The sequence below is a fragment of the Cydia strobilella genome, chromosome 9 (assembly GCF_947568885.1).
Source record: "Cydia strobilella chromosome 9, ilCydStro3.1, whole genome shotgun sequence".
In the NCBI taxonomy this organism is placed as follows: Eukaryota; Metazoa; Arthropoda; class Insecta; order Lepidoptera; family Tortricidae; genus Cydia; species Cydia strobilella.
This window is the reverse complement of record NC_086049.1, coordinates 11127716-11151190: the sequence shown is the minus strand read 5'-3', so window position 1 is coordinate 11151190 and position 23475 is coordinate 11127716. Positions and strand designations below refer to the sequence as shown.

Sequence of the window (23475 nt, the reverse complement as noted above, 5' to 3'; positions counted from 1 at the left end):
AAGATTCTAAGTTAGAATCTTGAGCGTAGCGAGGGACTCAAATTCAACACTCGCAAGAAAAACCAACTTTCCTCTCTTGTTGCACAAATAACTATTATCAACACAATAAACCCTCTATGATGCTTTAAAAAACTGCAAGTTTCGGCCAGCATGAAGGTAAACTGTTCTGTTACAACAAATTTATTATTTCAGAAAATTTTGTTATTGCATAATAATGACGTCGATATCGACATAATGACATGACATTCAAATTTCGAACATCTCTGAATATGTTCGTTCGCGTCAAGAATGCAGTAAAATCATCATTGTCGGCCTAGCGATGCTAGCACCTACATAAAGGTATTCATTTCAACTCGTTTCATAAACCCATACACTCATATTTTAATGCGTTTCATTATGTAGCAGTCACATATACTACTAATTGCTATAAACACACTATTTAGGTACCAAAACATAATCATTATGCCAACACAAGCCTCACACTCAAGACCTAAAGAAGCCATATAATTGGCAACTAGTTGCTCTGCTGTATAGTAGTCGTGTAGCGGCTGTAGTGAGGCTCATTTTTCACGAAAGCAATTTGTCGACGCCGCACTAAATTGTCATCGTGTTTCGGGAGTAAAACATTAGCGGAGCGTGCACGGACTATCCAGACAAGTAATGGTAGGAATTTAATAAGTAAACAGAGTTTATTAAAGTAGGAAAAAATAAAACGTATCCCAGAATACATGTCTTTTATGAAAACATGGACGAATTTAACTTTTCGTTTCTTACGTAACTGTGGAATTATTTTAGAATCTCCGACTGAATAATTTGAGGCTCGACATTACCGATGAAATCAAATTTTTATGTCATTAAACCTTAAAAGAAAACGTTGGCATTAGTAAAATTTGCAATTTGCTGCGGCATTTTGGTCATTAGTTCTTGAATTTACCACGCGTGGCGCTGGCTTCGTAGCATTGGAAGGGCTGCTCTCCCTCCGCGCCTCCGATTTCGCAATTGCTCTCTTTTTATTTATTTCGTAATTGCTCATTGTATTGATGTGGAGCGTTACGCGTGGTTAAAGAACTAATCGTGCCATTCTTCCTAAGTTTCACTAATTTTAACGGACAGAAAAGCAATAGAAAAAATGGTCCGCCATTTTTTTTTGTATCTTTTTAACCCCTCGTGCGGCAAAATGTCTCTAAATAGACGCACTCCGACAATATCGCTTTGCCGCCCGAGGGGTTAATGCTATCAAAACCAGCCAGATACAAACAGTACACCAAAACCAAACCAAAACCAAAGAGTACCAAACCAAACCAAAGACCACCAAAGAGTTTTTACTACAACTTTACACCTACTTATAAAATACGACAATACTTTTTCTTCGACCTTATAATATTTGCTGAAGACCCAGCCCCGTCGCAGCCCTTCAACTGAACCGGTGCCCTACATTTCCGGCATATTTTTAATTCGTTTCTTCGCATTCTAAGGTCCACCCGATTCGACAGCAACAGGGGCCCATTTCTCGAACGGTATTAGTCTATTTATTAGTGTGTTGCCATGGTAACCCGTCGACTTGACAGTTCGTGGACTAATGATATTAGACTAATAGGTACCGTTTGACAAATGGGCCCCAGGGACAAAATTATCAGACTAGTTCGACTTAGGGAAATTGGCTCTGCACTTAGCAGCAATTTTGGCCGCTGCACCAACTTTCTGCTAGTGTGATTGATATATTATTAGTGGGAGCAAAAGTGGGGATTATATCGTATTCCACAGCAGGCTGTGGCTCTTTATCCAAGACCGTCAAACGTACGTTGTATATATGTAGATAAACCGAAAGCCAAATTTCGCTTCCCAAAAAACTTACGAGTATCCTCCTAAGAACTAAGGTCCTATAGTACCTCTTCAGTTCGATCATATTTAAATCCTATACAATTGGAGCAGTCGCTTTTGCATTGTTTTGTTTAATTTTCCAACAACGCAAAATCAACTCTATTTCCTACACTATAGGTTCAAATTTCAGTGCCAAATTTTCTATATTTTATTTGTATGGCCGGGCCTTAGGAAACTAACACAGTTGTTTTATTTCACAAATGAATCTTTATCAAAATTTCGCATTTTCTTCATTAGGTCAAATTATCATTTGTTATAACTTTACTTTGCCGAGTTTTATTAAGACAAGCGTTTACGTTTTCAAATATTATATTCCAAAAAAAATGTAGTAAATAGGTACTAATGGTAAAGGATAATTTATCTTTATTGATATTAAAGTACCTATACAAGTATAAAACGAACAAATTGCAGAAATATATTAAATTGCATAAATAAAGAAACTGTTTATACAGGATGGCTAAAAATAAGTGCATTCCCGTTGCCAGGGAGGTTTGGGATTATACTGAGCAACTTTTACTATGGGACCAACCACGAAATCGCGAAAAAAAAATTTACCCTCCCATAGAAAATGGACCAGCCGAAATGTATGGAACAGCCAAATTTTTTTTCGCGATTTCGGGGTTGGACCATAGTAAAAGTTGCTCAGTGTAATCCCAAAACCTGGCAACGGAAATGCACTTATTTTTTAGCCACCGTGTATAATTCAGTACCGCTTTAACTTGCCTGAAATAAAAATCGGCCAAGTGCGAGTCGGACTCGCGCACGAAGGGTTCCGTACCATTACGGAAAAAAACAGCAAAAAAATCACGTTTGTTGTATGGGAGCCCCATTTAAATATTTATATTATTCTGTTTTTAGTATTTGCTGTTATAGCGGCAGCAAAAATACATCTGTGAAAATTTCAACTGTCTAGCTGTCACGGTTCATGAGATACAGCCTGGTGACAAACAGACTGACAGACAGACGAGCGGAGCGGAGTCTTAGTAATAGGGTCCCGTTTTTACCCTTTGGGTACGGAACCCTAAAAAGTGTATTTCATTAAGGCCCAGTAAGTTCGTGTTCTTCTCTCACTGAGCGTAAGCGTGAGCGAGACAAAAGTGCGTGCGTTTTTGTAAGTTTAAATAAATAAAAATTAACCGAAACGTTCCCTCAAACATGATATTGCCGATTTTTACAAGCAATTTTCATATTTTTAGCTTTTGTGCAAAATTTGTTACAACATTTTAAAGTGGATTTTAGACCTTTGTTAGTGGTTTTTTTCTATCGGGCTAAAGTCAAAACCTCAGGATTCGAATCGATACAGTCCCTCGAAAAAAGCCTCAAAATTGCTAATTGAATTTATGACAACCATATTGTGATCCAAAAATGCGCTACGACTTTTTAATAACTCCGATTTCACTCACGATTACACAGCGTTCTTAAACAAAGTTTCCGAGAAAATGTATGGTAAGATTGGTAAGTATTCATTACGAAACATTGTTTATAAACCTGGTTTAAATAATGAATACGTGCTTTAATCATTGATAAGTTAGGTTAGGTTAGAACTGCGACCCCCACAGAAACGAATTGCTACTAGCAAAGTAAGTTAGGTTAGGTTAGAACCGTGACCCCAACAGAAACGAAATGTAACAAGTATTGTAGCAGGATAGGTTAGGTTATAAACAGGGTACATTATTTTACGTGTAAATGTTACTTGTCCGAGATGAAACAAATATCCATGCAGTACCTATGATATTTTAAAATTTGATCGTAATCTTAAAAAATACTGGCTTGTGAAGAGTAAATATGTTATGCCAAACGAAACATTTGGTAAAATGAAACCATGACCACATGAACGTTGTAGGTCAATATTTTTGGGCTGACTATATTCGACCCAGGTTCCTTAATGTTTTTCATAGATTCTAACTCCGCCGTTGCGCGTCGTCTGTGTGTCGTGTGTGTGGCAGTTATTGTAATCACGAATAACTGGCATTTTCCCGCGGTTGCGCTCCGGTAGGTATTTACATCCAGTAGGCTCTTGTGCTGGTATTAAAAATAAAACAAAAACTCTTTTATTGTCGCAGTAAATAAATAAAAAACAGTAGTAGGTACAAGCTTAAATGAAATTCTCCGCCCGCTTTTGGCAAGTTACTAGACTGATTTGTAGCAAAAGATAAGTTTTATTGTGATTCCTTACAGTTTGTAACTTTACTACATACATATACGACAGTTTTGTATTTAATTGTATCTTGTTTAGGAGGGAGGAGCTACCATAAAATCTCTAATATTATATAGTAAGTAGCTGTATACCTACATTACCTACTTCCTTAATGTTCCAATACATATATGTTTAAGTTGATGGCCTTTTTTTTAACCATTGACGCTTTTTGGAATAGAAGGCAATAACTAACCTAATACCAAAGGAGGATAGAAATGTTTTTTGATTACAAATTTTATAACCTCAAAAGTAGTGGTAACTTTTTCATCCAAAATTAAATCTGAGTAACTATGCACTGAATTATTGTGTCATTTACATATATTGTACTGCAAAATTTGATATCATAGGAACGTATTTTGGGAGAAAAAGTTAACTACCTAACTAGTTTTGATGTTAAAAAAAATCTAATCTTAATAAAACGGGGTATATACCAATATTACGAGGCAAATATTTTTTTATTAAAACCGATGTTAGGACCTACATTATGTAGTAAATAAGTACACCTACACACGAAATGTAGACAAGCGGAGCAAATGAATTGACAAATTAAGTCTAATCACAAAACTAGTGAACGATGAATGCGTGTTTGATTATTCCGTTACATAAATTATGTCACAGGGGTGTATCGTTGAGCTCACAAGTGTTCAACATTATGTTTAAAAAGTATGAGAATTTGGTGTCAAATCTAAAAATCGACCGGTAATCATTTTGTTCAAAGGGATTTAAAATATTAATAATTCGAGTTGTAGTCAAAATGAAATTAACGCGCTTCGGTAAATATACAAAATTTAATATTTTTCATTAGGTACTTTTTTTTACTAGCCTAATTTAGTGTCCCATTGCTGGGCAAAGGCCTCACCTCGTTTCCTCCACTCGACCCTGTCGTTTGTAGTTTCCCGCCACTCCCGAATGAAATGCGTCCAAGTCGTCCCGCCATCTCCTTTTCGGCCTGCCTGCACCCCGGCCAGCACCATCTATGGTGTTCCGTGGGTCCCACTCGGTAACCATTTTGGCCCACCTTTCAGGGTGCATGCGGCAGACATGCCCAGCCCAGTCCCACTTAAGCTTAGCGGTCTGGACACCTACATCTACAACTCGAGTTCTGGAGCACAATTCCGTGTTTCTGATTCTATCAGTTCTGCGAACACCTAGTATACTGCGCTCCATCGCTCGCTGGCAATATTTAGGCGACAAAACGGCGTGGCTCCGTTGAATCGTCTGCTAGCTCTTGTATCGAATTCGGCAGTTTGCCCCAAAACACGACGCCCTACGGCCAGAAGTCGGCGCACTCGATGGTCCCCTGCAGCAGATTATGCGCGATATAATCCGTTTACATAGTTTTATTTCATGAATAACTATCGCGGTAGCCGTAGACAATATGACTTAGTTTAGTTATTTGTAAGTATGCTTTTTCGACGTAACTATCGCCACGCATGGCTCGTTATTTCCCCGAATATGGAGCCCGTACGAGGGTTCCGTACATTTTCACATCGCCGGCTTTCATTAATCTTGCCTTGCATGTCAAGTGACGTGAGCGGTGGAGCGAGACGGAATTCTTTCAGTCTCGCTCGCGCCCTGAATGACTGGAGTAAAAGATACGAGTGGCTGCTTTTATTCCCTTTTCTGGAGACATTGATTGTGATCATTAATAGTAGCTTAGAAGCATTACTTAAAGAACTTAAAGTGTGTATTTTTATTGCTTTGAATTCACTGTTTGATGACACCAGGCCCCAATTTCACCACGGTGACAGGTGCGACAATTGTCGAAATCACTATTACTGACGTCACATGCCTCCATAGGCTACGGTAACCGCTTACCATCGGACGGGCTATGTGCTTGTTTGCCACCAACATTTTAATAAAAAAAAAAACTCCATTATATCCGCAGCTTCCCTCCACTTTTCTAAAATCTGCTGTAGGTTGTGCGAATCTTCACTGATGATGACGACGTCGTCCGCATATAGGATGTCCCATGGCAGTGCTCGTTGCAGATGTGAGGTGAGATGGTTCATTACAATATTAAATAGCAGAGGACTGAGTGCGGAACCTTGGTGCACACCAACTTCTACATCGAATTCATCGCTTGTTCCGGCCTGACTTCGCACTTTGGTTGATACTTGGTGGTACATATCTTTGACAGTCATTATGTAATGCTCTGTGGGACCCTCTGGGCTCTTAGAGCGTGCCAAAATAATTCTCTCGGTACCCGGTCGAAAGCTTTTTCTAGGTTGATGAATATCATGTGCAAGTCTGTTTTGTTGTCTCTGTCCTTTTCCATCAGTGTTCTGACCGATGTGTATGTTCTACTAAATCTCTAATAATAGCCTATTCAAATCCAAGCTCTTGCATACATACAAATTTGTCTTTCCTATCCTTCGGTAGCAACTGTATGATGTTCGCATACCTACACTAAACAAACCAAGCTCGTAGAGGGGTCCCTTTGTTTGACATAATTATTGAAAGTCATAATGTAATGATTGTCATATTATCAGTAGTCATAAATTCTGAAACCGTTAACTTTTCAGGATTTTTCTAAGGTTATCCTATAGATAGGTTAGGGTAGGTTAGTTTTGTTTTATGGCGATCCTGAAAAGTTACGCGTTTCTCAGAAAAACCAAATTATGTCTAACGAAATGATTATGACAAAACTTTATGGGAAACAATAGAAACCCGCTCGTAGCATGTGTGGTTGTCATTCAGACACAATTAATCTTTCTAAATGTGGTTCTAATAGAGATCTGTTTTTTGATACTATTTTATGAATGTCAAGGCTATGTTAAACCGTCAGATGATGTATTCTGTAGCTTATTAGTGATTATTTATCAGTAAACAAGCCGTCTAACGCATGTGCGTAGCTATTATTTTCTTATGATATAGAAAGCTCTTGCCTGACGAATTGCCTGAAGGCAAGTGATTACCGTCGCCCCGCAAAGCCAGAGGGGGTTGCAAGTGCGTTGCCGGCATTTGAGATGGAAGAATAAGAAAGTTCCGAAATACGCCCCCTGTTCGTTAGTATTTTTGCGTGTAAATGAACAATTTCACGCCCCCATAACCTTTCGATTAAAATATATCTTCATACATAACTAGTTTTATTAACTTAACTAGGTTATCGTAGGTTATAATAATATAATAATTCAACCTGTATACGTCCCACTGCTGGGCACAAGCCTCCTCTCAACTCTCAAGCACCAGAGGGTTTGGGCTACAGTCCCCACGCTGGCCTACTACGAGCTGGGGACTTCACATACACCTTTGAATTCCTACATCCTAGGGTAACCTTAGGTACGTAATTTTATCTTACTTCTATCTCTAGACTATTGGCAACGGCCTCCTAGCCCAGTCGGTGGCGACCCTGTCTATGAATGCTGCCTGGCAAGGGCATTCGCCTACTCTTCTACCATGAATATATACGCTCCCAAGTCATGGATATTTTCTATTTATCTAAGTATGTACTTATCCGTACAGGTATGCATATCCCATACGTCTCGCTCGTACCTGTACAGACAAGTACGAGCTAAATGCACATGCGAACGGTAACTAAATGACATCTGTACGGCTACCATGAGTTGACATTCAACTTTTACGCCAGCGACTGCGTGAACTCGATCGCACCAATACATCAATGTGAGCGAGATAGATCGCGATATATATAATCCGTTTTCATAGTTTTATTTCATGAGTACCTATTTATAATATTATTAATAATATTATGAGATAGACTGCGATCGAGTTCACGCAACGCCAACTCATGGTGGCCGTACAGAAGGCCAATTCAACGTACATTTTGAGGTCAAAATTATATCTAACAATGTGGATGCTGTTGACGTTGTCGTCGGGGGTTGTGGCTGTGTTGTTAGATGCTGCTGCTGCTATTGATCAGGAGCGACGTGAGACCAGTACGACTACCATGAGTTGGCATTTGACGTTTACGCTAGCGACTGCGTAAACTCGATCGCAGTCTATCTCGCTCGTATTGGTGTATTGGTGCGATCGAGTTCACGCAGTCGCTGGCGTAAAAATTGAATGTCAACTCATGGTAGCCATAGTTACCGTTCGCGTGTGCATTTAGCTCGTACTTGTCTGTACAAGTATTGGTGCGAGCGAGACGTATGGGATACGAATACCATTTTGATGTCAAAATGTAAGTTTGAATTGACCTCCAAGTCTTCATAAAGAGCTCTTGCCTTCTTTATTGCTCTTGTGTACATCGGATTGTGAACGTTTAGTATTAGGTAATAAAAGAGGCTTTTAGGTAAAATACATTAATATTAAAAAGAAAACAAAAATATTAATTAAAATACTTATAATAGTTATAATTTATGAACGTTTAACTTTACGATTTCTTGAACCTAATATGAATTTTACAGTCTTGTATAATACCAGCGACACGGCCACAATCGCAGCCGTGGCTATACTAAGTATGGCCAGTACTAGGTCCAGTTCGTAGTATTCGCGCCAGCTCATGTTGGCGGCCGGCGCGCGCAGGTGCCGCCCGCTGCCGTGGCGCAGCACGTGCTCCGTCCACCACACCGCGCGCTCCAGGGGGTTCATCGGCTGGTCCGCCATCAGGGATCTCAGGCGCACCACGTTCGCGCGGTATCTGAAAAGAGAGGTTGAATTATCATAATAAGTTAAATTAAGGGTCTTGTTCTAAATGCAATTAATAAATATATTATTAGTACTTTCTTATGAGTGTGTGCTCTTGATGAATACCTACTTGTACTTAATGCTTTAATGATAAAGCACTCATATAACTCTGGTACATTCACGGAGTGCATGCCGTAAGAACGGTAAGACAAAACAGATTATGGCATTTCTGACAACACAGCGCAACACTTACATGGTAATAAAAACACATTGACAGGTACGATGATTAGATGTGAATGCTATCTACTGGGGGGTGGCAGCTTTAGTTACCTATATTCTTTATAATACGAGAATTAAAGTTGATAAAAATAAAGGTCTTCAAACTTTAAGTACCTACCTATCACGGTCATTTTTTTCAATTGTTCTGCAATAAATCAGAAAACAACTAACGGTTTTTTAACCAGTCGGTTAAACTTCAGAAAAAAATAACATTTTATTAGAGATGGATAGGTAGGTATTGTAGCATTAAAATAAAAATTATTTAATTTAAACAGTGATTAAACTAAATCTAAACCTAAATTAGCCTGAGGCATTGTTCCCAGGACACTGGCCGCGTTCCCCCTCTGCACAGTGAGGCTGAGCTTCTGCGCAAAAAATGCGCCAGCTCGTAGGTCGCCAGACACCCAGACTAGTTTGGTAGAAATTTCTTTTACTAGTTTTCTGGTGTCTGACGACCAAGGACCGAAAGTTTTAATCGCAAGTGCCGCAAATATATAATTAGTTTTTAGAAATGCATATTTGCGGCACTTGGCAATTTGGGCGTCGTCTGCTGCCGACCCTGGCTTCCTGGCAGAGCGCCGGACGTGAGATGGGGCCAGCCTGTCAACGCATGTTACATCCCACGCCAGGGGCCGCCCCAGGAACCAAGTTACGAGCGAGCAGCCTTCGGGCCTTTTGCCATCCGCCGCAGATAGACCAACTGGCTCCAGGGTTGCTGGTATGGAGACGGTACCGAGTGCTCTGCGGATTAGATCGTTTAGAGCCGTGTGTCTATAAAATCGGCCCGCGCTTGACTGGCAGTGGAGTCCGTGGTGCCCATAAGCGTCAACATGGCTTCTGCAGCGGGAGCAAGCGTGTGGCTCGTAAAATTACATTTGTAGCATTTGTACGAGTAGCCACCATTTGAGTAGCCTATCTCCAGTAGTATCTAGACGGTTTTTCCAGCCTCAAGGATGACTCACGTTAGAACGGCTGCGGGTCTGGGCCGAGGCATCCGACACTTCGTTTTCTATAGAAAGCGTCACCGGCCCGGGCCATTCTAGCGTGAGTCATCCTTTACAGTATGATCTTGAAAAGCATCCTAACTGCTGTAGGCATGTGCAAATGTGTGTGGATTGTGCAATTCGGTCACTCCAAAGGACAGTGCTAATTCAATAGTATGACTCCATACTTTTAAGAGTAAGTGAAAAAACCTTACGTTTTATCTTCAATAACAGTTTTAATGGCACTATTAAGCGTTTCTTCATCGAGATCGGGAAGGTTTATTTGCTTTCCAATTCCGTGGTGCACGTATTTCTCGACATTGTACCACTGGTCACCGAACATTGGGATGCCCACGACAGGAACCCCGGCGGTAATTGTCTCGTCTGTTGATTGCAAGCCTCCTTGCGTAATGAACAGTTTGATTTTTGGATGTTCTGTGAAAAAAAAAATTAGATCACTGCTAGGATGAGTAGTAGATAGAAATTGGATAGGTCGAACAACTAATATGACTGTCTGAACGCGTGACTGTGCGTTAAACTTTTAAGTGGATACATTTTTTGAAAACAAAGTGTCGAACCACTTGTAAACGGCGCAGAATGGTAAGCAAGAAGATGGACCATCGTGCTGGTCCAATTCGCAGAAAATCTTAGGATACGGATATCGCACGTTATGGAAATACTTCAAGGGGAAGTTTCCAGCCGTAGATCTTTTGAGTTAATAACAAAAAGGTAAAATGAGCCACCTGTTTAGAATTGTACAAAATCAAAAATATGTTCAACATTTAGTAACACTCACTTAAAAGGTCAGACTGGGGAAACCATTTTGAAATCCTGATGTTCTTCGTCCGTCCGGGGAGCTCGTCCTGGTTCCATTTCCAGAGGACTTCGTAAGGCAGTTGCGAGAACACGTTTATGATGGTTTGCACTTTCTCTGGGGGAAGCATCGTTGTGTCGACGTTTGAACCGAAACTCAGGTAGATCACGCCGTGCTCGGATGAATCGAGGTACTGTTGTAAGTCCTAAAAGTTAATGTCAAGTAAATAATTACTTTTTTTTGAAAAATGAACCGGGCTGAGTTCGAAACAGTAGGTAGTTTCGAAGTTAAAAAAAAACCGGCCAAGTACGAGTCGTACTCGCGTTTCAAGGGTTCCGTACATTACACAATTTTTAACAATGTAAGTACCTATTTTTTATCTTTAAAAAATCCGTAGGGGTCGGATAAAAAACTAAGTAATTAAGTCCGACTCACTCTTGACTGCACTATTATAAATCTAATAGGTTTTCCTGTGATCTATAGGTGAAGAGCTAATTTGTATATTTTTTTCAAAATCTTAGACCCAGTAATTGAATAAATGATTAGTAACGTAGCAACTTGTATATTGTATAAACACATACATACTCGTACATACTAGGTTTAAATGTTTTACATTTTTTTCAACATTTCATACACCGTGAAGGTTAGTGCATAAATAAAATATAAAAACTAATTATACACTATTGTAAATATATATGTTATAGATACTAACAAAAGAAATAAAATATCTGTATCTATTGTAGGTACAGTCGCCATCAGATATATCGGAGCGGCCGAGGTGTTCACAATATCTGAACACGCACTCAAACACCTTGACAATAGAGGCGTGTTCAGATATTTGTGAGAGCTTCGGCCGCTCCGATATATCTGATGGCGACTGTACGTATTACAAGAATAAATAATAAACAGTTATCTAAATTGATAAACTTCAATTTATATATCTTCTCTATCTGTCGTGCCAAATCTAATAATTTTTAAGAAAAAAAAAACCGACTTCAATGGGGGATGCCGCTGAAAGCATTCTTAGATTCCAGACAATGAAATGAAAAAGACAGCATCTTTTGCCTAATATGTAGAAAAGGAGGTAAACCGACCCACTTTTCTAGTAGCATTTCGTTTTTGTAAGGGTCGCAGTTCTAATCTAACCTAACCTACTTTTCTGGTAGCATTTCGTTTCTGTAAGGGTCACAGCTCTAACCTAACCTAACCTACTTTTCTGATAGCAGTTCTGTTCTGTGAGAATCGCAGTTCAAAACCCACCCACACACCTAACCCACTTTTCTAGTAGCATTTCCGGGTCCGGGTCTGGGTCCGGATCCGAGTCCGGGTCCGTGTCCGGCTGTCCGGGTCCAGGTTTGGGTCAGAGTTTGGTCCGGGTCCGGGTCCGAGTTGGGGTCCATGTTCAGACCCGGGTCCGGGTCCGAGTCCGGGTCCAAGTTTGGGTTTGGGTCCATAAGGAAGAGAACAAATCGCCAAACGTGAACTATGTGTCATTGAATAGTTCCATTCTGATCATCATCAGCAGTTCCACTTCATCAAATGTCACTTTTTTAAATGTAAATGCTAGATTTGTTGATGAAAATACAAAAATCACTATATGTATGCCTTTCACATTTGAGGAGTTCCCTCGGTTCCTCGTGGGTCTCATCATCAGAACTCGAGCTTGACAAAAATATGTCTTAAAAACTTAAGTTGCTTAACAAACATAAAGAAATGGACAAATCGCCAAACGTAAACTATGCGTCATTAAAGAGTTCCATTCTGATCATCATCAGCAGTTCCACTTCATCAAATGTCACTTTTTAAAATGGAAATGCTGGATTTGTTGATAAAAATACAAAAATCGCTATATGTATGCCTTTCACATTTGAGGAGTTCCCTCGATTCCTCATGGATCCCATCATTAGAACTCGAGCTTGACAAAAATGTTTCTTGAAAACCTAACTTGCTTAACAAACATAACGAAGAGGACAAATCGCCAAACGTGAACTATGCGTCATTGAAGAGTTCCGTTCTGATCATCATCAGCAGTTCCACTTCATCAAATGTCACTTTTTAAAATGGAAGTGCTGGATTTGTTTATAAAAATACAAAAATCACTATATGTATGCCTTTCATATTTGAGGAGTTCCCTCGATTCCTCATGGATCCCATCATCAGAACTCGAGCTTGACAAAAATGTTTCTTGAAAACCTAACTTGCTTAACAAACATAACGAAGAGGACAAATCGCCAAACGTGAACGTCATTGAAGAGTTCCCTTCTGATCATCATCAGCAGTTCCACTTCATCAAATGTCACTTTTTTAAATGTAAGTGCTTGATTTGTTGATGAAAATACTAAAATCACTATATGTATGCCTTTAACATTTGAGGAGTTCCCTCGATTCCTCATGGATCCCATCATCAGAACTGCTTATTGATAAAAACGGGACCAATCTGTATGTATATACTTACAATCAAAAAAAGAATTTTCAAAATCGGTCCAGAAATGACGGAGTTATGGAGTAACAAACATTAAAAAAAAAAAAAAAAAAACAAAAAAAAAAACATACAACCGAATTGAGAATCTCCTCCTTTGAAATCTTGAAGTCGGTTAAAAATATGTTAAGTCACTCCGATGTACGAGCGGGATGTCGCTATAATACGCGCATAGCGTTGTTTCGTTCAAACATCGGAGCGGCGTGCGAATCGCATCCAGTGTGATAACCGCAGTACTTAAATCGATTAATTGGAATAAGATAACATTATCAACATAACATTTCCGACATAGCGTTCGATTTTATAAGTACTCAATGACATTTTCAATCATCAATTTTTTTATTAATAAATTATTTATTCAACAAATCACAAAGAGATTGTAGATAACAACGACCCAATTTCTTCCTCTGTTAAACATTGCCCGCCATTTGTCTGGATGTTATTGATGTAAATAAAAATAAATAGGTACTACAATAGACACATGGAAATAAAAAAAAAAACAGTGCCTGTGTGACGTATAAATTTAATGTTACACTGTATAAAATTAAGTAGGTACGTTCCACAAAAAAACGCAATAAAACCATCTGGACACGCGGCAGCGCGTCCAGCCAAGTTCAAAGAAAACGTAACTGGCGACGCAGCAACCGTGTTACACGAACCATTTCGAGCTACTTTTGACCCCTTTATAACTTGAAACCTATTGAACTTTCACACATGAAATTTGGCACATTTATTCAAACCCATTAGCTTGTCTACGAGTAGAATACAAAGTTTCATAAAACAGTTATTGATAAATGAACGTTTAAAAACCAGCATATTTATGAGTGTCTGACTTATAGATCAAAAATCTAACCTACTTCCAGATTCCAGATGAGCTAGAAACTTGAAATTTGGCATCAAGGTAGACTATTAGGTGTGTAATTGTGTATATAGAGGGAAAATTCTGAAAATTTAAAATTATTGATAATTCGATAAAAAAAGATATATTGATTAAGACTTGTAGGTCGAAAACTTATGTCACTTTCAGATGACCTAGAAACTTGATATATGGCGTGAAGGTAGACTAGGTATTAAATGAATATTGAGGAAATAAGTGGTTTGGTCCCGACTGTAGCAAATTGACCAACCGCTGGATTGAGCTCCATAATCCCAGTCCTCTCAAGGGAACGTCTTTACTACAGCAGGAAGGTACGTGAAGCAATTGAAATCAGAAAACATCGAAATTTCAATCAAAATGAGGGACAGGGGATTTCGTCTTCGTGGAATCCAGTAATTAGCAAATGTAAGGAGGAAAAAACATTCTGCCACATACCATTGGATGTCGTGAGTGTTGTGTGTAGGCAAAGTGACAACCCTAGCGTACAAGTTAATAATCAAGATCAAGTGCGGGTAGTTCGCAAAACCCGCGCGGCAAGATGTTGATACAATTCCTCGCCAGTCTGCCTGTGACCACGAACGTAACGTCACGTTCGAAACGTCAGGCCATAAATAAACGTAAGTTTGTACGCGATTAAGTCCCGTATTAGTTTTAAATTATGAGCTATTTGGCTGTTGTTGTAGACCTGAGTATATGTGGTTCTAATATCAATTACCTATTATCAAAATACCTCCACCCGTTTCCGAGATAAAGGGTCTTGACCGACAGACGGACGTACGGACGGACAACAAAGTGATCCTATAAGGGTTCAATTTTTTTCTTTTGAGGTACGGAACCCTAAAAAGAAAACTATACAGCGTAAACGTAAAAAAAGTACGTTTACAAATCGTTATGTGTCCACGATGAATGCTAGTAATTTCTGTACAAAAAGTAATGATATCCCAACAAAAACATAAATGTGAAATGGGAGCCAAGTTCAATATAAAGAATATGTGTCGTTGTTGACGGCGATAAAAGAATTGAGATACATAGCAGAATGTCCAAGTTGTAAAGTGAGCACTAGTGCAAATAGCAGAAGGTGCAGGTAGTAAAACGTGCAGATCGTAAAACGAGCTGGTCGCGAAATGTGCAAGTCGTAAAAAGTGCAGGTCGCGAAATGTGCAAGTCGTAAAAAGTGCAGGTCGTGAAATGTGCAAATCGTAAAAAGTACAGTTCGCAAAATGTGCAAATCGTAAAAAGTGCAGGTCGCGAAATGTGCAAATCGTATAAAGTGCAGTCGCGAAAGGTGCATATCGTAAATATTGTAATATCGTTTACAAAGAGCAGAAAATATACCTTATGTCATTCCCATACGTCGTGTAATATACATACATACATACATATAATCACGCCTATTTCCCGGAGGGGTAGGCAGAGACCACGGATTTCCACTTGCTACGATCCTGACTACTTATTTATTATTTTACTTTATTAACGTTTGATTTAATAATAGACAAAAGAATCGAATTATATCACAATATCACATTATATCACAATATCTAAAAAAAATATCTAGTTATATGTAAGAAATCCGCAACGCAGGCTTCGCGGGTGGCTACAAATGCAAATCAGCAACATGCTTCGTCCCAAAAATACCACTGATGATCTCCGCAACAGGCCTCGTAATTTTTTTAAAATAATAATCTTAGTTAAATAAAATAACCGTCAAGATTTAAATAAATGGTATTTGCGGTGTGCTGAATTTGTTAAAAATTTAGTCCTACTCAGAAATATTTGAACACCTTGACCGCTACAATGTATCTAATGGCGACTGTACATACAATAATTTAATCAAACTGTATTTATTAGATACCATTGGCTTATTACATGCCTTAATGGCAACGATTACGCTTTTTGGAACTGTAGAATCCGAGCTCTATTTCAAAATCTACACATTTTGCGACCTGCTCATTATGAGATCTGCACATTTTGCGATGTGCTCATTGTGAGATCTGCTTGCGATCTGCTCAAACCACCGTTTCGTATGGGCAAAGACGCCAGAGCCCACTGATCTGGATTGAGGCAGACATTAAGCAAACGGTCCACCGACTCCTTCAGCACACAGTCGAAAGAGTCGATATGAACAGGGTACAACCAAGCTGGTACGGTGCGCAGAAAGTAAATGATTTTAGGAACGGCAAAACATACCCGCAGAAGAACCAGAGCTACTTGTACGTGCGCCGGAAGATCCCTCAATCTCTCCGCAGCCATCAGCAGAAGCTGCCTTCTCTCCTCAAAACCCTCAGGAATCGCCTCCGAACAAATTGGAGAACCCAAAAGAGCGAAATACTGAACTGACACCTCTCTGAGTCCCGGAAGCAAATTACTAAAAGTAGAGAAAGAAACACGGGACTCTGCACTGCAGGGGAAAACTCCCAAACGAAATTATGTTATTATTAACACACAAATTTACTTTACTTGTAACAATGTACCCTTTAATATAGATAAAAATACAATAGATCTAGAATAGAGGTATAATATAGGTAATGGGTGGATCTTGTAACTTGACAATTTAAAAGTGCTGCAATAAACTAATTTGTAGTTGTAGAATGTACCTATAGTTATAGTTCAACGGTATAATTATTGAAATAAAACTATGAAAACGGATTATATCGCGTATATTGCTATAATCCGTTTTCATAGTTTTATTTCATGAGTAACTATCGCGGTAACCGAACACGGAATAATTATTGTTTTAACATATTATTAGTTTTAAATTACTACCCGTTCTCTTTCTCCAAAAACAAAGACAATATTCGTTTTGCCCATTGCCGTGTATCCGATGCATTCCAGCGTATTTTATACATTTTTGTCGACAGATTTAGTACAATTTATAGTTTTAACTATACCTAATTATTTCTTGCACAACTCACTCTCACTGTTCACTTTGACACGATTACAATAAAGAACTTACTGCTTAATGAACGCCTGATTTCTATATATGTAATAAAAAAGATACCTACTTTATAACTATGCAAGTAGTTTCTACCCTATAATATTACAGATTATGTTAGGAGATACTCGTTTAACTATTGTAATTAATTAATTTTTAGTTGCTAACATTTACGGTAAAAGCATGTATCTCAGTCATCTATATGAATTACAAGAATCTCTTTTTAGTTACTTGACTTTAGCGTAGAAATGGGACAGATACTTGAATTTAGCGTAGAATACAGGGCCAAAAAAGATACTTGGATTTTAAAAACGCCAATATTTTGAAAAATACACATTATTTTACAATTTTTTTTTCAGTGAAAGATGCGCCTGAAAGAGAAGATTCCGAAAATCCAAAAAAACAGTTTTTGGAAATTTTGGAGATACTTGGTTTCTGCTTAGGGCAGCCGAGGACACTTCTATGGGTATCAAAGGATTGATTTAGCCGCGTCGCGCCGCTTCGCTTCGCGTTCGCGCGTTGTTTGCCTACGTAAGACGCTACGTAAATGGCAACGCTCAAAAAACCAGTGTAAGTGCGCTCTCCGATAGCGCGCCTTTGTTACTCATCTTGATGACACATTTTAGGCTGGTTCTGTAGCGTTCGACTCGCCGGCACTCAGTAACCGTATAGGGACCACACAAGAAATCGCGAAATATTTTTCCATTTGTTCATTTTGAATATTATTGCGATTTTTTTTTATGCAGGTAAGTAGCACGTGCGGTGTAACTTACAATAGACAATGAGTTATCCGTAAGAGCCAGCTTGAAAACTATAGACTACTCCTTAAGTTTATCGGTAAATCTGCCAATTTATTATATACAAAGATTTACTATGTGGCTTATTGCTGGTGAAATTATATTCCCAACTTGTTTTATTATCATTGTGTTGATGCCGTCATAACCGGTACTTTTTGAGTTTTTTTAAAGAGTTGATTATTATTCTGATATCATCAGGAGTAAACGGTTTTATAAACATAGAATTGGATGGTTCCGTTTTTACCCTTTGGGAACGGAACCCTAAAAACAAGCTCTATTTTTCTACGTGTAACTATCATTCATTTGAGGCATACATACCTGTGGCAATTTCTTCTCTGGAGTTTGGTGTATCCCTCCGATGTGAACCACGCTGGGAGGTACAGGACGATTGCCCTCCCAAATAGGATGAATGTTTAAGAACAGCATATCAATATTATTTTGCAGCTCACTCAAAGCTGGAGTATTTTCACCAAAAATGTTTCTGATGACTGTATTATCTTTTTCTTCTGCCTTTTTAAATAGATTCCGCATAGTGAATGTGTTGTAGTATATGCCAATCTTTTCCCTAAGGGACAGGTTGTAAATGCGGGTATTAATTGACTCAGGGTACAGTATAGGATGAGTTGGTGCTCCAATTACATCGTAATAATCTAAAACAGCACCGAGTGAACTAATAGCTATAACTGGCGATTTAATTACATGTGAAAATCCAAGATTATGTTTAACGCAAGCTTCCACTATCAGTAAATCAAAAGTATCCTTTTGGTTCTTGATTATGTCCTTAACTTCAAAAACTGTCATTTGCTGTTCGAACATGAGTCTGATTGCTTCACTGTATGATTCATACAGTGATCTGACTTCATTTCGTTTGCCGTTTTTGACTTTAGTCATGAACTGTCTCCAAGTAGCGTAAGATATGTCGTGTACATCGATTTCCGTCAAGTTTTTTGGCGCTTGTCCTTTAGGAAATGCAGGATCGGGTGTGATCACCACCACCTCATGTCCGCGCCGCGCGAGCTCTTGTGTAAGGGGTCTGAACGGTAGTTGGTGACTTATTGACGCAGATGGAAATACGGCCAAGATTCTTGCGGCATCTAGGCTCGAACACACTAGCGCGCACAAGTACACGAAGTCTCTCAATCGAGACATTGCTAGCATTGTAGCTTGATAAAATCAGATCGCTACTATATATTTACTTGCGGAAAGGTCATTATTATGAAGATATCGAGCTCAGATATGACTCGCCGAAATTGTTGATAGCGTGTTATCACACAAGTTACTCGTTTTTACAAAGGGGAAATGTCAAGAAAAAAAATACACCGAAACTGAACAGTAAACCTTAGTAGGTTAAAGTTGGCTCAACAGAAAAAAACAGACAAGTGCGAGTCGGAATCGCCCACCGAGGGTTCCGTACAAATCACATAATTTTTATTTTTTACATAAGTATTTCTAGTTCTCAGATTATTGCCTGGACTTGTAATTCCATTGTTCTAGGAATCTAGGTTAACCTATAACTTTGATTCCCTTAAAGGCATCGTAATATACGTTTTTTGTGGGTATTAACGGCCCTGTCTTTTTTACGTTAACTTCGAAGTTTGATTTTTTAGAGAATGTAGACCTGAGTAGGTATATGGTTTTAATTTCAACTCGATAGGACGCGTTCCCGAGATAGAGGGTCTTGGTCTTTAACTCTTGACAGGTCAGACAGACAGACGGACGGACGGACGGACAACAAAGTGATCCTACAATCCGTACCTCAAAAGGAAAAAAACTGAACCCTAAAATGTTTTATGAAATAAATTAATTCTAGTAATATTCCTTCCAGCACAAATATGAATACACATAACTAAATATTACAAAGGTTTATTCCTATACATTCGTTTTGTACAATATTTAAAACAAAAACTGGACAAGTGCGAGTCGGACTCGCCCACCGAGGGTTCCGTACAAATTTAACTTATTTTTTATTTTACTTATTTTTACTTTTTACAAATTTAGAGATTTGAGATTTTTCCCTGTACTTGTAGTGTAAAAGGTTATTACTTGCCAAATTTCGTAGTTCTAGGTCAACGGGAAGTACCCTATGAGTTTTAATTCCTTTAAGAATATCAATACGTAGGTATGAGAATATATACAAGTGTCATTAAAAATGTTAAATTATAAAAAACAGAATTGACCAGCAATTGATTGTTCAAAAACTGATGAGAAAGTTGCATTTTGTCCACGTGTGGGGTAAAGTAGTCTGATGCAAATTTTGATTTGTTTCCTTATGTTGGCTGGTAGAATTGACTTTTTGAATGAAAAAACTTTAATTCAATTCGATTCAATTATTTATTTCGAATCATTTTGATCCATATACCTATAATAGTGTTAGTAAGTACAACAAAACTTAAAATAATTACGGTTAGTGACATACAATTACAATTCACAAAACACACACATAAATTATAAAATAAAATACAATAACAAATAAAATAAATAAAATAAAATCTAGGCAATCTAGATGCACCATTTCTAAACATCTGTTGCTGCCACATGTAGACTGTTCCAGTGTTTAAGTAGTGGTGCATCTATCTTACCTGCCAACGTTTTCAGGATACTATTGTTACTGCCACACAGTCTCCGTATAAGTGACAACGTTCGTTTAGATTTATTTGATTTTGTATGATATTTTAAAGTTAGGATTTTCCTCGTGTTGGTGTTGTGCAAAATTTTGTTTAACCCTCGTGCCTTGAAACCCTCGCTACGCTCAAGATTCCACTTTTCGAACTACTCGCTACGCTCCACAGTGTTTCCGCCATAGGCCATAAGTCCCTTAAAGTCATTAGCCTAAATACGACAACTAGTATCAGCTTTCGAAAGACTGATAAACAAGCTTGTTGATGATGTAACACAGGCGTTTATTTGTTTTGAATCAAAACAAATAAACGCCTGTTTTACATTAAAAAAATAATCAAAACTTTTGATTATAACCTTGTTTTTTTAATTTGACTCTGAAAGTTGATACATCATCGTAATTCATGCAACCGCTCTTATCAACTGACTCGACCGACAGTTGACATTTCGTGTGACTTTTCTGGAAATTTTGTATTAATTGATTATTTATATTGATATGGAGAGACAAGCAAAATGTATGTTTATTAAATCCTGAGCCCTCTACGCCGCAGATTTTGCCCCCAGTATTTTGTCTAATACCTAACTTCACTTACCTTCTTATAAATCTTTGGGAATTCAAAAGGTATTGACACATATATTATTATTGTATACATATAATGAACTTTGAATGAATACTTTGGACAAAACTAAAAGTTGGATGCAATTACTTGCGACCTTGGGTTTGGTCACGAATTAATAAACTAGTGGATGTGAAATGACTCCTATTTAGTATGAAAACCAGTGTCGCTAAACTCACACATTCATAGCCACGTTAAAATACGTCACACACTTACAAAATTGCTCTGATTCGTAGCAACTTTCCATACCAAAAGGTTATTACCGGTGGACATTTCTCGAACGAATATCAACTGTAGGCTACATGAGTGACGGTTTAAAATATAATGTCAAAGCTATATGACATACGACTCTTTCATTATCTCATTAATCTCACAAAAGCTCGCTCAACGTTCACCTAATACAACTACTCAACACCAGATGGCGTTATTTTATATAGTTTTAAAATCACTTACTAATTACAGGCGAGAAAAGGGCTAAAAAAACCAGTATAAGTAAGGTCTAATTACGCATGGTTTCTTACGGATCTCACGGTCACGTTACACTGGTGTTTTCGAGATCTCTACACGCCTGCGAGTAGCTAACCGTTGGAACTTCGTTCCATTCGATATAGGGAGGGGACAGTGTAATCGGAGTGTTTTATCGATATTTGTGTGTTCAGTTAGGTATTGATATTTCATTACCGTATGTTTTAACACATTTAGATGATACTTTTTTTATGATTATAATATAGGTAGTGATAATCGTGATTGTATGAAAAAAAAAATGTAGTAAAGTACAACAAATATCTAACTAGAAATGTGTTTCTTATTAATTGACCAACTAGGTTGTTAATGTGAACATTAAATATATCTTAAAGTCAAACAGATAAAATCATAGTTCTTTAAAGGTCTCGGTACTCGGTATTGCTGTTATTTTGTAATAACAAATCTGCAATTACTTACATAGGTAAGTATTCGTCTTTAACAATATATTTACTTGTAGCAGCATTTAAGGCCAATCTAGACGGGACAACCTGATTAAATTGTCAAATTAATTGTATGGTGTGAAAGCATACATGAAACTGGCTCATCGATCCCACTTGATTTGATTGTAAGATTGTGACCTATCAAATCAGGAAGGGGGGCGGCAAAATTCCAATATTTGACGCTAGTTTGCGTGGTATGGAACACTTTTTATTAATTTAGTGAGCCCGAATGTCACTAATAATTACTAAATTAGTAACTAAGTTTTAGGCGTGTGGACACTAGATGAGATGTATGGCAATTTTATCCCCAGAAATCTTTCTCTAAGAAATGCTCCGAGCAAATGGTGCTATATTTTTGCGGAAATTAATTTTCTTGCCCAGTAGCATTGATCCATTTATTTTTAATATCGGCATCTTGTGGGAACCTACAATAATTAATAATAAAGAAATAGAAAATATAAATCGTTTATTCATGGCACATTGCATGCATTGTACGCATAAGTACATTAAGTACCTAGTCTAATTATTTTAACGATGAAAATATGATGGGTGTAAAAAACAAAAACGTATGTAAAGGAATACGAAGGTTTGAAATGACCCCGACTTAACTTAGTGCTTGATGACCAGAGCTGCCATATTTACTAAGACATTGATTATCCCAAATAATAATTAGAAACGTGTCTAAAATAATAATTTATTACCGAACCAAACATCAAACTTGAAATATCGTAACTTTAACTTTATCGATATAAATATCGACATTGCGCAGCATCTGAGTAGCGAAGTTATTTGACATTTAGGATAGCGAATATTCCAGATAAACGTAAAGAATAGTGACAAAGGATTGTGAACTCTAAGTTCTAACTGATAAAATATAGATTTACTTAACGAACATTCGTAAATAATGCAAAATAAACAGATTTGTCGTATTTATCGGATTATATTTAAATAAATAACCACCGGTGATAGGAAATACCTCCACGTGAAAGATTTTTTAAACCGCTGTGATTTCTGCAGCTTAATACTGCACAATACGGCATTTTAAATTTAATTATCAATTTTTGTTAGACGAGCGTACGTACGACGTGAATGTCATTCGAGCATGAAGTTTACACAACAACTGAGCATAGTCTGTGCATAAAGTAAGTCGGTCGCTACTAACTGTCGGATAGACGGGAACGCCCACTTGCCATCTCCATCCTACTCCGTGGGTTTGGTGAAGCCTCTACCCTTTATAGTACTTGAGCGTAGAAAGTCTACGTAATAACCTAAGTTTGATTTTTAGGTATAATGATGGAATTTGACTTTCCCATTAAGCATTTTTTGATAATTGGTGCTCAATACGTGTAACTATTAAAGAAGAAAAAGTCCCCGTGCTTCAAACTATCATTTCCAGTTTTGAAAACTCAGAAAATGTTGATTATGAGGCGTTATAGAGTTGTGTTTTCATT

At 38.0% G+C, this 23475-nt stretch overlaps 1 protein-coding gene across 1 annotated transcript; it reads right to left on the bottom strand.

Annotated features, from left to right (window-relative positions):
* Nucleotides 1-8394: 8394 nt before the first annotated feature.
* Nucleotides 8395-18984, bottom strand: LOC134743958 (UDP-glucosyltransferase 2-like). The gene is made up of 4 exons (XM_063677589.1): nucleotides 18145-18984; nucleotides 10724-10946; nucleotides 10143-10362; nucleotides 8395-8678 (listed from the first exon to the last, which is right to left on the bottom strand). The coding sequence occupies exons 1-4, from the start codon at nucleotides 18982-18984 to the stop codon at nucleotides 8396-8398; spliced, it is 1566 nt and encodes a 521-aa protein (XP_063533659.1). The 3' UTR covers nucleotide 8395.
* Nucleotides 18985-23475: the final 4491 nt, after the last annotated feature.